This window comes from Lepisma saccharinum, chromosome 16, assembly GCF_977018435.1.
Source record: "Lepisma saccharinum chromosome 16, izLepSacc3.1, whole genome shotgun sequence".
Classification (NCBI taxonomy): domain Eukaryota; kingdom Metazoa; phylum Arthropoda; class Insecta; order Zygentoma; family Lepismatidae; genus Lepisma; species Lepisma saccharinum.
The window spans coordinates 47,155,957-47,172,990 of record NC_139244.1 but is presented as its reverse complement, the minus strand read 5'-3'; the positions used below and the strand labels follow the sequence as shown (position 1 = coordinate 47,172,990).

General features: G+C 40.7%; 1 protein-coding gene across 1 annotated transcript in view; it reads right to left on the bottom strand.

The window, feature by feature from the left end:
* LOC146000058 (brachyurin-like) overlaps nt 1-15,459 on the bottom strand; it is a 28,240-nt gene extending 12,781 nt beyond the window's left edge. The window contains exons 1-2 of the mRNA XM_083137382.1: nt 15,338-15,459; nt 13,733-13,811 (exon numbers count right to left, since the gene is read on the bottom strand). Of these exons, the coding sequence (XP_082993508.1) occupies nt 13,733-13,811; nt 15,338-15,394 (136 nt within the window). The 5' untranslated portion in view covers nt 15,395-15,459. The remainder of the gene's footprint in view (nt 1-13,732; nt 13,812-15,337) is intronic.
* Between the last annotated feature and the right edge of the window lie 1,575 nt (nt 15,460-17,034).

The following is a 17,034-nucleotide window of genomic DNA, read 5'->3' as shown; positions in this document are numbered from 1 at the left end:
CCTTGTTCCTATTGATAACATAGTGGTTACACGAAAGAAAGAAATAAAAAATAAAAACACTGTCCGCTATTAAGAAATAATTCTCGAAATTATTCAACCACACTTTTTTTCTCTTCTTATCTTCGTAACTAAAAAATGTTTTATCAAATGTTTGGATGACTATGAAAATATTGAAACATATGATGTAATAATAAAATAATGTTGCATTGTAATCAAATGAATTTGTTGAATATGTAGAATATGATAGGATATATCTTAAAATTTTAGAAGCTATTTGTTATGGTATTTTCTCTTTTTTCTCTCTCTCTCTATACTCTTTCTTAAATTTTCATCATCACAGTTAAAATTAATCCAAGAGAAAATATATATTTTGTGTTGACATGGGAAACATGCAATAAAAATGCATGATTAATAGTTAAGGTTAAAAGCTGAATAAACAGTGAGGGTGATACATGCAAGCTTCTAGGCATGTGATTTGCACAGAATTAAATACAAAATTGAGAGATGAAAGGCTTTTGTTGCTAAACTTTCGGGTTAAAGAAGGCAAGATAATTAGTTGGTTAATACGGAGCTAATTAGAAACTACCATCCTCGAGGCTTTATGATGCAAGCCTCGCCTTACACAAGTTTATTTTCGACATGATTCTTGCTTTTGTTACTTATTACAGATAACATCAAAAGCTGTGACATGCGATTTTCTGGCTCTTCTACTTACAACACAGACACTCACGTTTCTTTTTATATCGCAACGATGAGGATAGTTAGTATTATATGGGTTTTGGTGAGTCTCAGACCTCCAGGACTTCTGTAGGATTTTTTGTGTAGTAGTGAGACATGCTAGCACCGTAAATTGAACAGCACATAACTTAGATTTTATTGAAAAGCAAGCAGAAGCCGTTGGAAGCAGTTTGAAGACTGAAATGGCTATGCAAGGACACTTATTACAATGTTAATATTTTAGTATAATTTTTAGAGAATTGCTTCTCGATAATGTTTGGTATTTAATTTAATACACGAATGAATGCTACGTTTGACTAATCGTGAAGATGAGGATGACATTACTTTCTATCGTTCCTATATCAACGTTTCAACGTTTATCTTCCTTCCCTCGCCTCATGAAGCTCGTCCATCCTATCGGCCAACTTTTTGCCTGCAGCCCGAAAAAGAGAATCAGGATTCTGCAAGTTTCTCATACCACTTATTTTGCGAAGATTGACCATAATAATCATCTCGCACGGTGGACGAAATTCAGACGCTATTTTGCTTAAGTCGACGAGCCTCGCGACATCCTCACCTCCGTCGAATGTGTACGCAAAAATCTTGTGCAGCAGTTCAAGTGGTAAGTCGTTTATACGAGTTGTCATTTTCACAAGGTGTTATTTAAATTTATTTACTGACTGTAATGCGAAAACCCTTTAAGTAACCTAAGCGCGGATGAAAACATCCGAAACAGTAAGTCAATCAGAAGACACCCATTACGTCATAACCAACAACACGCTAGATACGGGTCTGCGTAATAACTTGTTGCGTAAACATTGCACAATAGTTTACCTTACGAGCCATCGCAATGTTGCGTAATTTAACTCGAAAGAAATTATGACACTCGTACCAAGTGTGAGGTGAAAAATCACAGATTTGCAATAGTATAAAATCGACAAAAACATCGTCAAAATAGGTTTACCATTTGTGGTTAAATTAATAAAAACAATAGGCCTCGTACCAAGTGTTACTTTGAACTCCCAAAATATATGTACTTGTATACTTAAAAAAACAACTGGAAAAACCCACAGGTGTCTGTCAAGTAGACCGGAAGTAGACCGGAAGTAAATTTGTGTAGGTGTAAGTGGGTGTGCGTGGGTGTGGGTGGGTGCGTGGGTGTAGGTGGGTGTGGGTGTTACGTACTTTAACTCGAAAAAAATTATGACACTCGTACGAAGTATGAGATGAAAAATCACAGATTTGCAATAGTATAAAATCGACAAAAACATCATCAAAATAGGTTTTCCATTGTGCTTAAATTAATAAAAATAATAGGCCTCATACCAAGTATGAGATGAAAAATCACAGATTTTCAATAGTATAAAATCGACAAAAACATCATCAAAATAGGTTTTCCATTGTGGCTAAATTAATAAAAATAATTGGCCTCGTACCAAGTATGACTTTGAGCGTACCCGATTACGCTACTTATATATACCGGGTGAGTTCTTTAGCTTGACACAACGAAATATCTCGAAAAGTACGCATATGATAAAAAAAAAGTTCTGAATGAAATTTGTTCGTCTCGAAGGGGCTCATCCAATGATGCCAAACTCCACCCCCACCCCACTTCCTGGGGTGGAGCGAGGGGCAACTGTAAAGTCTCAAATGGGAACCCCCATTTTTTTATTGCAGATTCGGATTCTCCAGACAAAAATACGTAAGTTTTGTATGAAACTGTTTTTTTTTTTTGGGGGGGGGGTATTTGTGATAGCAAAAAGTAAGATTTGGCGCAATTCTCTAGAAATACACTGTCCTCTTCGTCAGGCTTCGTGGCAGATTATGCCGTGTCTGTTTGACCAGGAAACAAGGTGTAATAATTGTAAGATAAAACATGCGGTCCTGAAACATGCTCGGCAATCTGTTAAAAACGAAGTTAACCAATTATAAAACTGTTAAACGTTGAAGAAAGGGAATGTAGAGGAAAGATGGGTAAAGATGTTTAAAAAAATGGAAGAAGTTAAAAACAAATAGGCTTTAATGTAACGAAAGAAATGACACGAGCGTTCATGATGATAGAGGAGTTCCAAGGCGGAGGGATGACGTAATAATGCGGGAGTAGCGGGGAAAAGGAGGGGGAGGGAGGAAGCAAGTGGGCGGGGCCAGTACCAGCCATCGGCAGCACATCAGCAGCACAACATTAGCTGTGAAGACGACTAACTCGACGATCCATTCCGCGGAATTGTTTATTTTCACATGGTCAAAGGTTTTTACGGAGCTTTGAAATCTTCAACGTTTTATAGTTTTATAAGTGGTTAACAACGTTTTGAACAGATTGTCGAGCATGTTTCAAGACCGCATGTTTTCTCCTAAAGACCATTTGATCTTGTTTCCTAGTCAAACCGACACGGCATAATCTGCCACGAAGCCTGAAGAAGAGGACGGAAGTAGTGTTTTTCTTCCTTGACTCCATTAGTGGTTATAATGCAGGCTATAACGGTGCAAGAGAAAATTGAAATAGTGTACATTTATGGAGAAAGTGGCAGGAATATCAATGATGCTGTGATTCTTTATGCTCAACGTTTTCCATACCGGGTGCCATCGCACGCTTTTCTTTTTGCAGAGTTGTTCAACAGTTCTCCACCGAGGGACCTGTATTACAAACGTGTGCATTATCGCTGATGAAACGAGTGTCTGTAGTTTTTCGATTTTTTGGTGTCATTGGAGAAGGAAGATATTTACTGCATTCTACTCTGTACTGCAGCGCCATTCTTCTATACCTGTCACAAGCTGCACGTGTGAGAGACAACTTTCTCCAAGCTTTCCCAAGTTAAAACTAAATTAAGAGCAACTCAGAAGCAGGATAGATTGGAAGCCCTGCTCTTACTATTTGTGGAACAGGAAAACGCTTAGTCTATTGATGTAAATGAAGTTATTGAAGGGTTTAAGAACATTGTACCTCTTGACAGACATCTCTTGTTATAGATGCCGTGTATTTTGATGTATTTGTTTGTAATATTTATGAACATTTTGTGTGTGTGTAATTTGTATGCAATTTGATTTTTTCTACTACATATATTCAGAAATGTTCAACACTGTCATTTAGTGAATTTATATTCCTTTACAAACATCAGTGCAGTTAAAGAGCCAAGTGATTGTGTTGCAAAATATGGTATTAAAAAGGTACAAGACCTCATTTTTTCCCCTTTGTGCACACCCAAATTTAAAGTTATAGCTACGCCTATGACTATAACACAAACTCTTACCCTCGGAAAATTTTAATGGAGGAAAATTTTTAATAGAACAAGATCGTTGGTGGGAAGGTGGGAGATCCCCCTTCTGCCATGGGAATTCGTACCCTGAATGTTACCACCAACGCTATGGCATTATCCTTATAATGAAGAACATGACTGAATGTGAATTTACCACTAAAAGAGGACATTTTCTCATTAACACTGCAGTTCGAAAAAAGTCAAAACAGGGAGTAAATATGGTGAGTTGTCCAGACCAAATTGGAACATTTAGTAGCTTTGCATAAATGGTTATAAAACTAAAATTACTAAATATAGTAACTTGGCAAGTCTGCCTCTCTCCAGAGACAATCCATTCATTTATGCAAGAAGAAAATCTAAATTCTTGAAAAACCTTAAAGATTATCCATGTTATTTTTGTAGGTTTGCATCAAAATATTTCATGGCTCGAGGGGGGGGGCATGGCCCCCTTGCCCCCCCCCGGGTACGGGCCTGTATAGGACAAAAAATGCGCTTTTTGTAGGATTCATAACATTGAAATGAAAAGTGCCACTTTTGACAAATTGCGAAGATGAGGATGAGTGATGATAGAGTGAAATTGATAAAAATATACTTACAAACACCCATGCTCAGTCCAGGATTCGAACCCGAGACTCCTGGTGTCGTAGCACGCTGTGATGCCACTTCGCCACGGAGGGCGGGGGAGATTTTTGTGAGTGACAGCTCCTCATGGACATGAATTTCATATACTCATCCTCATCGTCTCGCTTACAGGGACGGCGCTACAGGGGGGCTAGGGGGGCCTGAACCCCCCAAAAACAGCACTCAGCGCCCTGTAGCCCCCTTAGATGTTTGTAGTACGCTAGACGCATTTCGACTGAAAACTTAAAAAGTAGAAGTTTACATTTTCCATTATAAAACTTCCTTATTATTACTTTATTACGATGTGTTGTAAAATCAAGAGAAGGAAGCCAGCTGCAGATATGCCTGGATAACAGTGGCCAATGATCATTTGATACTAAGTAATTGGCCAAACGTGCTACGAAATCTGCTGCCTGCCTGGTAGGTGGACGTATTCAGTGGCTGTGATTTTGTTCTTTCATTGTTGACACATACAACGAAACGTGTACCTACAATTATTAGCCTCTACAAATCGTATAACTGTATTTCGGAATAGGTCTACAGGTGTGACAAATGAATTTCTACCAGTAAAATCTAACGAACGTCATGTTTCTTTTCTATTAGGCCTAGTTCCTCATTCGACAATTGCACGAGTGTTAAATGATGATCTCTCATTGGTTTCCTTTCATCTATCCTTATTGCTGCAAATATTTGAGAGGGAGAAATACGATGTTAAAGAATGAAGAGTACACAAACTACCTATTTCTTACATGCTAAGAATTGGAAATATTAAAATTGGGCTCTCACCCTATAAAACTGCTGCCTTGATATCAAGTGATCACGGGTTCGATCCCCGCTGGAGGTAACATTTCAGTAAGTGGTTCGGATTCCACTATAATCTGTAGCTTCAGTCCCGATTAGCCTGTGTGCATATAGTGGACCTTAATACGCAATACTGTGCGAAAATCAGCATGCTTGGGTAATATTATTGCTCGCATCATTTGTGAGGTTTGAAAATATTATTTCTACAGTAACTACCGTCATAGTGGCCAAATTTGATTCCGTTCAGGAGAATCAATCTTTGAAGCACATCTAAAACTATTGATCCAATTCTGATCAGTATTTATGCATAATATATTCTGCAATAAAATTATTATCTTCAGCAGTTATTTTCACTAATCAAAATGCCTATTGCAAGAGTTGCAATATTCGTTACTTTTATGTAAATATATTTGTCTCCTAGTGGAGGTGAATTTGTTGCGAACATTTTTCTGTAACTTGAGAGTGGCAGATTCTAAGTGGACGGTATTTCTCGCATCCTCCCCATTTTAGCCCTAACTTCTGAATTCCAATCGCTGAACAAGAAAACCTAAGATATTTCATCATGACAGAGAAAATGATATCATTAACACACTTTCTATTGAAGTGGGGTATTGTTTATTTGACGCGTACTTTATAAAGTTAGTGCCGCTTTTCTGAAGCACGAAAAGTTGCTATCTTGCTATCTTTCGCCGCTGTCTACTGTTGTGATATGGACAGCTTACTTTAGAATTGTGGCATACTAGGAAGCGGAAAGGAACTTCAGCAGCTGCTTGCAATAGTTGAAATATTCAAAATTACCTTTTACGAACTTTATAAGATTTGTGTTATTGAAATGCGCATACCCCATCAACGGCTGCTTGCGACAAATTCGTAATCGAATTGGTAACGAGAGGTTGAGTGCTCTATCTCTTCTGACCTTTGAGAAAGACCTTGCAAAATCTTTGGGTTTAAACAAGACTGAAAGTGTTCATAAAAACAGACTTATCTTATCGTAGTTTTTTGCTGTGGTTCATTATCTCATTTTCACAAAAAAAATACTCATAATCTACATGGAAGTAGTGTTGCGTGTAGTATTTATATGTCTATGCAACGAGTTAATAATTGTAGTTCTTATGGCGTATTTTGTATTGTTCATATAAATAGTAACTCTGTGATATTATTCCACTCAATAATGGCTTAGGAGAAGTAAACATTATAACTATTGCATGTTATTTGACAAAGGATTTCGTGATTGATTGAATGAATTGGTGTTTTAAGTTCACTTTATGCACAGTAAGGCTAATCGAAACTGGACCTACAGTTTAAAGTGGGATCCGAACCACTATGTGCCTCCACCGGGTATCGAACCCGGGACCCCTTGATTACAAGACGACGACGCTACCACTGCGACATCGCGGAGCCCTATAAAAGATTTCGTGCCTGGAACAAGATGCAGTGATTTATCTTTGGGCCTGACTGTAAAATATGTCATGGTAAAATTATACCGTAGTAAAGTATTACGTAAATACCTTTTTGCCGGTATAAGTTAGCCCCCAAGAATTTTATTTCGAAATCTGTAGCCCCCCCCAACTATTTAGGCTGGCGCCGTCACTGGTCGCTTACCAAAAGTGTGAGAAGTAGTACATAGTATAGTTTGATAGTTTGTATCTTTCAATCGCTTGTTTATGTTTAGCTGCTAAACGAATTTATCAAACTTATACTTACTGCAATTCATAAACATGACACCACAGAGACTACACAATATTCCAGTTTAGAACCTATTCTAGATTTTGACACTTTTAGATTTCTTTCACTAGATGGCAGAAGCACACACCAGTGTTATAAGCAAGACTTATTCAGAATTGTTGTTAAGAACAAAGAGGGAAAAGTCAAATTTTAAGCCAAAAGTATAGAAAATGCAAAGTCCAAAGGATGAAGGATTTTCCATAGACAAGAGATTTACGCATCAGAGAAATTTCATTAATTACTTGTTACCAAAAGAAACAGATAAAAAATAAGAAAGTTTAGTGCAATAAGGCTAACGTAAATATCGTATCAGAAGTTTAAACAAAGGAAAATATATATATTATATTATAAAATAAGAATTACAAAAAATACATGTAACACAAAATTTAGTTTTCAAAATATTATACAGAACCGCATCGTCCAGCCAAACACAATATCTTCGCCACTTTCAGCTGACTGCAATACGTCCAAAGGAGATATCGGGCCTCATGGCAATTTCCGGTCAGTTGCAACACGTCCAAAGAAAATATCGGGCCTCATGGCCACTTCCGGTCAATTGCAATACGTCCAAAGGAAATATCGGCCATCATGGCCACTTCCGGTCAGTTGCAATACGTCCAAAGGAAATATCGGACCTCCTGGCCACTTCCGGTCATTTGCAACACGTCCAAAGAAAATATCGGGCCTCATGGCCATTTCCGGTCAGTTGCAACACGTCCAAAGAAAATATCGGGCCTCATGGCCACTTCCGGTCAATTTCAATACGTCCAAAGGAAATATCGGCCATCATGGCCACTTCCGGTCAGTTGCAATACGTCCAAAGGAAATATCGGGCTTCCTGGCCAATTCCGGTCAGTTGCAATACGTCCAAAGGAAATATCGGGCTTCCTGGCCTATTCCGGTCAGTTGCAATACGTCCAAAGGAAATATCGGGCCTCCTGGCCACTTCCGGTCGGTTGCAATACGTCCAAAGAAGATATCGGGCCTACTGGCCTCTTTCATTCGAATGCAATACGTCCAAAGAAGATATCGGGCCTACTGGCCTCTTTCATTCGAATGCAATACGTCCAAAGAAGATATCGGGCCTACTGGCCTCTTTCATTCGAATGCAATACGTCCAAAGGAGATATCGGCCATCCTGGTCCCTTTCGTTCAATTATTGCAATACGTCCAAAGGAAATATCGGGTCTTGTGGCCACTTCCGGTCAGTTTCAATACGTCCAAAGGAAATATTGGGTCTTGTGGCCACTTCCGTTCACTTGCAATACGTCCAAAGGAAATATCGGTCCTCATGGCCACTTCCGGTCAGTTGCAATACGCCCAAAGGAAATATCTGGCTTCCTGGCAAATTCCTGTCAGTTGCAATACGTCCAATGGAAATATCTGGCGTCCCGGCCCCTTCCGGTCGGTTTCAATACGTCCAAAGAAGATATCTGGCCTCCTGGCCACTTCCGGTCAGTTGCAATACGTACAAAGGAAATATCGGACCTCATGGCCAATTCCGGTCAGTTGCAATACGTCCAAAGGAAATATCGGGCGTTCTGGCCACTTCCGGTCAGTTGCAATACTTCTAAAAGAAATATCGGGCATCATTGCCACTTCCGGTCAGTTGAAATACGTCCAAAGGAAATATCGGGCCTCCTGGCCACTTCCGGTCAGTTGCAATACGTCAAAAGGAAATATCTGGCCTCATGGCCACTTCCGGTCAGTTGCAATACGTCTAAAGGAAATGTCTGGCCTCCTGGCCACTTCCGGTCGGTTGCAATACGTCAAAAGAAGATATCGGGCCTCCTGGCCGCTTTTATTCGAATGCAATACCCCCAAAGAAAATATCGGGCCTCCTGGCCATTTCCGGTTGGTTGCAATACGTCCAAAGAAGATATCTGGCCTCCTGGCCACTTCCGGTCACTTGCAATACGTCCAAAGGAAATATCGGGCCTCATGGCCACTTCCGGTCAGTTGCAATACGCCCAATAGAAATATCGGGCCTCCTGGCCAATTCCGGTCAGTTGCAATACGTCCAAAGGAAATATCGGGCCTTTTGGCCACTTCCGGTCATTTGCAATACGTCCAAAGGAAATATCGGGCCTCCTGGCTACTTCCGGTCATTTGCAATACGTCCAAAGGAAATATCGGGCCTCATGGCCACTTCGGGTCAGTTGCAATACTTCCAAAGGAAATATCTGGCCTCGTGGCCACTTCCGGTCAGTTGCAATACGTCCAATGGAAATATCGGGCCTTCTGGCTACTTCATGTTGGTTGCAATACGTCCAAAGAAGATATCGGGCCTCCTGGCCATTTTCGGTGGGTTGCAATACGTCCAAACAAAATATCGGGCCTTCTGGCCAATTCCGGTCAGTTGCAATACGTCCAAAGAAGATATCGGGCCTACTGGCCTCTCTCATTCGAATGCAATACGTCCAAAGGAGATATCGGCCATCCTGGTCCCTTTCGTTCAATTATTGCAATACGTCCAAAGGAAATATCGGGTCTTGTGGCCACTTCCGGTCAGTTGCAATACGTCCAAAGGAGATATTGGGCTTTCTGGTCCCATTCGTTCGATTATTGCAATAACTCCAAAGGAAATATCGGGGCTCGTGGCCACTTCCGGTCAGTTGCAATACGTCCAAAGGAAATATCTGGCCTCTTGGCCACTTCAGGTCGGTTGCAACACGTCCAAAGGAAATATCCGGCCTCATGGCCACTTCCGGTCAGTTGCAATACGTCCAAAGAAAATATCGGGCCTCCTGGCCACTTCCGGTCATTTGCAATACGTTCAAAGGAAATATCGGGCCTCCTGGCCACTTCCGGTGATTTGCAATACCTCCAAAGGAAATATCGGGCCTTCTGGCTACTTCATGTTGGTCGCAATACGTCCAAAGAAGATATCGGGCCTCCTGGCCATTTTCGGTCGGTTGCAATACGTCCAAAGGAAATATCGGGCCTCCTGGCCACTTCCGGTCGGTTGCAATACGTCCAATGGAAATATCGGGCCTCCTGGCCATTTTCGGTCGGTTGCAATACGTCCAAAGGAAATATCGGGCCTCCTTGCCACTTCAGGTCGGTTGCAATACGTCCAATGGAAATATCGGGGCTCCTGGCCATTTTCGGTCGGTTGCAATACGTCCAAAGGAAAGATCTGGCCTTCTGGCTACTTCCGGTCAGTTGCAATACGTCCAAAGGAAATATCGGGCCTCCTGGCCACTTCCGGTCGTTTGCAATACGTCCAATGGAAATATCGGGCTTCCTGGCCACTTCCGGTCGGTTGCAATACGTCCAAAGGAAATATCAGGCCTCCTGGCCACTTCCGGTCGGTTGCTATACGTCCAATGGAAATATCCGGCCTCCTGGCCACTTCAGGTCGGTTGCAATACGTCCAATGGAAATATCGGGCCTCCTGGCCACTTTCGGTCGGTTGCAATACGTCCAATGGAAATATCGGGCTTCCTGGCCACTTCCGGTCGGTTGCAATACGTCCAAAGGAAATATCGGGCCTTCTGGCTACTTCCGGTCAGTTGCAATACGTCCAAAGGAAATATCCGGCCTCCTGGCCACTTCAGGTCGGTTGCAATTCGTCCAATGGAAATATCGGGCCTCCTGGCCACTTTCATTCGAATTCAATACGTCTAAAGGAGATATCGGGTCTCGTGGTCACTTCCGGTCGGTTGCAATACGTCCAAAGGAAATATCGGGCCTCGTGGCCACTTCCGGTCAGTTGCAATACTTCCAAAGGAAATATCGGGCCTCCTGGCCACTTCCGGTCAGTTGCAATACTTCCAAAGGAAATATCGGGCCTCCTGGCCAATTCCGGTCAGTTGCAATACGTCCAAAGAAGATATCGGGCCTCCTGGCCGCTTTCATTCGAATGCAATACGTCTAAAGGAGATATCGGGTCTCGTGGTCACTTCCGGTCTGTTGCAATACGTCCAAAGGAGATATTGAGCTTTTTGGTCCCTTTCGTTCGATTATTGTAATACCTCCAAAGGAGATATCGAGCCTCCTGGTTACTTCCGGTCGGTTGCAATACGTCCAAAAGAGATATCGGGCCTCCTGGCCGCTTTCATTCGATTGCAATACGTCCAATGGAAATATCGGGCCTCCTGGCCATTTTCGGTCGGTTGCAATACGTCCAAAGGAAAGATCTGGCCTTCTGGCTACTTCCGGTCAGTTGCAATACGTCCAAAGGAAATATCGGGCCTCCTGGCCACTTCCGGTCGGTTGCAATACGTCCAAAGGAAATATCGGGCTTCCTGGCCACTTCCGGTCGGTTGCAATACGTCCGAAGGAAATATCAGGCCTCCTGGCTACTTCCGGTCGGTTGCTATACGTCCAATGGAAATATCCGGCCTCCTGGCCACTTCAGGTCGGTTGCAATACGTCCAATGGAAATATCGGGCCTCCTGGCCACTTTCGGTCGGTTGCAATACGTCCAATGGAAATATCGGGCTTCCTGGCCACTTCCGGTCGGTTGCAATACGTCCAAAGGAAATATCGGGCCTTCTGGCTACTTCCGGTCAGTTGCAATACGTCCAAAGGAAATATCCGGCCTCCTGGCCACTTCAGGTCGGTTGCAATACGTCCAATGGAAATATCGGGCCTCCTGGCCACTTTCATTCGAATTCAATACGTCTAAAGGAGATATCGGGTCTCGTGGTCACTTCCGGTCGGTTGCAATACGTCCAAAGGAAATATCGGGCCTCGTGGCCACTTCCGGTCAGTTGCAATACTTCCAAAGGAAATATCGGGCCTCCTGGCCAATTCCGGTCAGTTGCAATACGTCCAAAGGAAATATCGGGCCTCCTTTCCACTTCCGGTCGGTTGCAATACGTCCAAAGAAGATATCGGGCCTCCTGGCCGCTTTCATTCGAATGCAATACGTCTAAAGGAGATATCGGGTCTCGTGGTCACTTCCGGTCAGTTGCAATACGTCCAAAGGAGATATTGAGCTTTTTGGTCCCTTTCGTTCGATTATTGTAATACCTCCAAAGGAGATATCGAGCCTCCTGGTTACTTCCGGTCGGTTGCAATACGTCCAAAAGAGATATCGGGCCTCCTGGCCGCTTTCATTCGATTGCAATACGTCCAAAGGAGATACCTGGTCTCGTGGCCACGTCCGGTCGGTTGCAATATGTCCAAAGGATATATCGGGCCTCATGGTCACTTCCGGTCGGTTGCAATACATCCAAAGGACATTCGATTGCGATACGTTCAAACTAGATATTGACGTGTTCCAGACTCATTTTATCAACTTACCTTGTTTAATGAGTATTTCTATAGTGCTTCTCATTGTTTAGGGGGTTTACATTGTTTATAACATTATTTTGAAACAGGTTTCCAATATATGAGAAGCCTTACAGGCTTCTACTATCCGCGTCAAAAATATTGAGCCCTCGATTTAAGTGCTTCTAGAATTGTACTCCATGGGTGGAAAAAAGTCAAATATACGTACCTCATTGGAAAGCCAGAAGTATTTTCTTTGAGACTGTTTAAAGGAAGACAAAATTATTCTAACGCTGTCTGTTCTCTATACAAACAAAAATGTTCGTAAATGTGTATTTTTCTTGTGTTTTTATATATATATGGAATTTTTCGGTATGTAACTTGTAAGCCTGTCGTAAAATTATGATTTTTTATGACTCAAGCTTGTTTATGTGAAAACATTTCGCCCATATATAATGTTGCTATCATTTGTAGAACAGCCACAATTAAGGCTTGATTGCAATGTTGCAATCTCTGTAATGGTCAGCCCAATGGTCATGCAATACAAATCAAATTGATGGCAAGATCTAGTTATATGCGAACTTGAGAATGTATTCACATGTCTCGCCTGATACATAGTTAGTAAGGTTAACAGTAACACCATTAGTTCTTTATGGGCCTTCTCGATGACGTAGTGGTAACGTTGTCGCCTTGTAATCAAAAAGTCCGAGATTCGGTACGCGATGGATGCACATTTCCCAGTGGTTCGGATCTCACTTCAAACTGTAAGTCTAGTCCCGATTATGCTATCTGTGCATAAAGTGGACAGAGCTTGACATTGCGTTTTTACACTCATCAAGAAAATTTGAAAATTTGTAATAGATTTACTGAAGTCTGCAATCACTTACTTTGACCTTACTATTAGTCCTAATATTACTGTCGATGTTGGAAGAAAGTCTCGTAGAAATAACTGTTAATTAAGAACTATTTTAAGTACCTTCAACGGTTTTATTTATTGATAAAAATCTTGAAGTATAATTCATGTAGATATTTTACATTATCCTTGTAAATTATTTATGTTATAATACAGTGAACAAATTGAATCTGTTTATTTCAGCAGGGCCTGATAACCCTGGGAGGATTTTAAAACTATACTCATCTATACTCTGTCTCGGAAATCTCTGGAGCTAGGTCGCGCATAACGCCAGAGAAGGGGAAAGCGAGTGGGTGGAGCGAAGCAGTACACGCTGCAAAGGCTGGTATCTTCAGCCCCTCCAAGCAATTCCGTTCCCTCGAACTTGTTCATTTCATTGGTCGAGCCCTCTCGAGTCACTACTTGTGCAGAGACTTGCTATCGTTTACTCGCTCCAAATATTCCCTGGACAGAGTACATTGGCAAATAATAACATACTTACTCAACTGTGGCGCACTATCCAACGTAGGGACACTTCGAGTACCAGGAACTAGTCTGATTGAATCAAACACAGGACTTCCCTGGGAGAATAATATTAACATTGTAAGTAACGACAATAGGAATGGTTAGTAATACATTTAATGAACACTTTATTTAAATATAATAGAGAAGAAAACACACACTTTAGCAGTGGTTACTAGTACTGGCACAGGAACATTTTCCCCATATAGTTCGCTGCACTTTTTGTTACTCGGCGTAGTGCGTGTGTATCCCGGTGTCAGCTGGTGCAAGGAAATGACGTTCAACCAAGTTCAGAAGATTCAACACATGTCTGTCTTTCACTCCTAGGTATGATCTGGCTATCAAAATCCAATCTTCCACCACATGAAAGGCCACAAATTTATTAAATTAAGTCCATCTACGAACTTCTAACTTCTCTACATAAAATGAGCAGACAATGCTTTTAAATATTCCCACCCTCGCTTTTAAAAAGAATTACAATATTAGAATTAGTATTTTCGTCCTTGCTGCGTACAAAATTGAAAATTACATCATTGGTGTTCCCGTTGAATTGCGAAGACATTATTTCAACCTCTTTAATGTTGAACACATCCTATCGGGTGTTGAAGTTGAAACTGGCAGTGTAGCCAAGATCACCAGCAGTTTGTGCACATTTGGGTAAAAGAGCTTGCCACAATTTTCTACTGCCTCTAATGCAGACCCTGGACGTGTCTTCAATTACTGTTTGACATTTTTTTTGCCACATTTGTCATTCAGATTTGAAAATATAAAAAAATATTAACTAGGCCATCCAACATTTTGGCCCACTGTTCCAATGAATGAAGAATAGTTATTTCACAAGTTGCAATTTTGCAATGTGTTTACTGTGTTGTTCAGAAAAACGTGAGTTCATTTCTACTACAAAATGATCCAAAAATGGAAGACAAAGCAGAGGTTTACGTCACCTTATAATATTCTTTTGTGTTCTCAGCTGGTGCATTGTTCCCTCCGATTTGACGGCTGTGTGTTCTAGGTCTCTTCATTTCTTCATCATAGTATCTAAGTAATTTCTCTGCATTTGGTTATAAATTTCACTAAAGTTCTCAGAACTTTCTCTTAGTTTTCTTAAATACCTCTATTAGAATACTGACATGTTCACAATATTGAGGTGTCCAAAATAATGTTGTACTGCATGAAAACATTTTGGTTAGAGGAAGTGGAGATATTTCAAACTCCACAAAGGTTACACATTGTTCACAGGTTACACATTGGCTAACATTGTTCTCGTGTGGGTGTTGACGACCTTGACAGCCAGTGCAGCTCTCTCCTCAGCCTTGCATAGTTTCGGCATTGACTATGCAGTGTTTCCAATTCAATATTGCGTTTTTTTAAAAAAGAGGTAAGCCTGTTCTTCCGATTTTGATGGCACGACACTGATTGGATCCACGGTTTAAATTGAGACCAGAACCAATGAAATAAGTCCTCATTGAGAATCGAATTCCGGATATCATGATTACATGACGATAACGTAAACTAAGTACCTGTTGGAGAAATATGAAAAGAATGTGATAATATTCTGTCAGTTATTCTGATATGTAAAACATACCTGAACAGACGCTACAAGCACTAACACTAGTAAAAGACCCATCCTTTCAGCACCCATTGTCCTGGAGTCAGTGATCGGCTTACTTTATTACATATTTATATAGATGCAACTAAATATTCACCTTGTTTGCTTAAGTAGTGTTATCTAAAACAGTCACTTCCTAAACATAAAGTATTAAATAACATTACCATAAATTATTTATTGTCTTAAAATGTCTGAGAAATTTCTTTCTTTGATAAAATTTAATCTCCCCTGTGATTGACAACGATCATAAAACATTCATCAAGGTGATATCCATTGAGTCTTAATTGTGAACTAGTATCAATAAATCAAACTGCTGATATGTTGATAACATGAAGTATATTTATCTTCCTGGAAACTACGTAATTGTTTGCATAATCCGTATGTAATCTTATAATACATTGAGTACGGAAACACACCAGTACGATTATTTCATTTGGAGATTTAGCGTTATTACAAGTTTACTTACTATACGGATTAATTATACAAGTTTCCTTAAAGCTACCGTCACTTTCTGTCTGTAACCTATATATACGTGGTTGATTCACAGATGTGAAAAAAGAGGTGCAGGGCTTCCGTGCTGGAGTGGTCCCCCAGAGGTCCCAGCTTCGAATCCCGGCCTGGATATGGGTGTTCTTTCTGAGTGTCCCTTCATCAATTTAATCATATCCTCACTCATTCTCATCGTCGCGATTAGCCAATAGTGGCAAAAAAGCGTAGTACAATTAACCAAATCAATCAATCAGACCCTGCTCTGTGCTAACTTATTGGAAGTGTTACGGAAAGTAAATGTTGAAAAAATCTGATTTCTACTTTACAGAAATTGTACTACTCATAGTGCGAAATCATTGAGAATGATGGAGAAGAGAGGTCTTCAATGACACCCCCCTCCCACACACACACACATCACTTCATATGTGAACATCTTTGTATATTCCACCATAACATTAACTCAAAATAGCGAAATAAATGATAATAACATTTGCTAATTTTCCGTATATGTGGAAGCTTTTAATATAAATTGAAGATTTACAGTTAAGTTTTACAGGTGAATTAACTCATTTTCAAATATTAAATATGTTAAATAAAACAGTTGTTCAATGACTCACTTCATCTGCGTTCCAATCTGCACAACCAAAGCACCTCACAGATATATACGTGTATGCCTTTATATGTTCCACCCTAACCTACAAGAATAACCAAACATGAATATCGAAGATTGAAACTATTTGTAACATTTACGTATTTTTCCTGTTACTTGTACCAAGGGTTATTAAAGATTCAGAAACCCATAAATTCTAATGGGTTCTATTGGGTTAAGCTGCAGGACCGGAATCTTCTTTCTCGTACAATTTAAATTCGGTCCAAGTTGCGTTTTTTTCATCCAAAAAAGGTTCCTGGGCCGTATTTAAATTGATGCGAGAAGAAAGATTCCTCGAGCCAATTTAAAATCTTCCGGAAAAAAGGTCCCTGGACCGAATTGAAATGCTTCAAATATGAAAAGGTTCTATACTGTCTATAACGCATTTACGTTTGCTGATTTTCTCTCCCAGTCAGGGATTGAATTTATTTACAATTCCTGGACCAGGGTTGACCGATTAAAAGTTGCCTTCTAAAAATGTCTGCGAGTACGTTTTACATTGGAATGTCACACTGCGGTTGTAGAAACCGTTGCA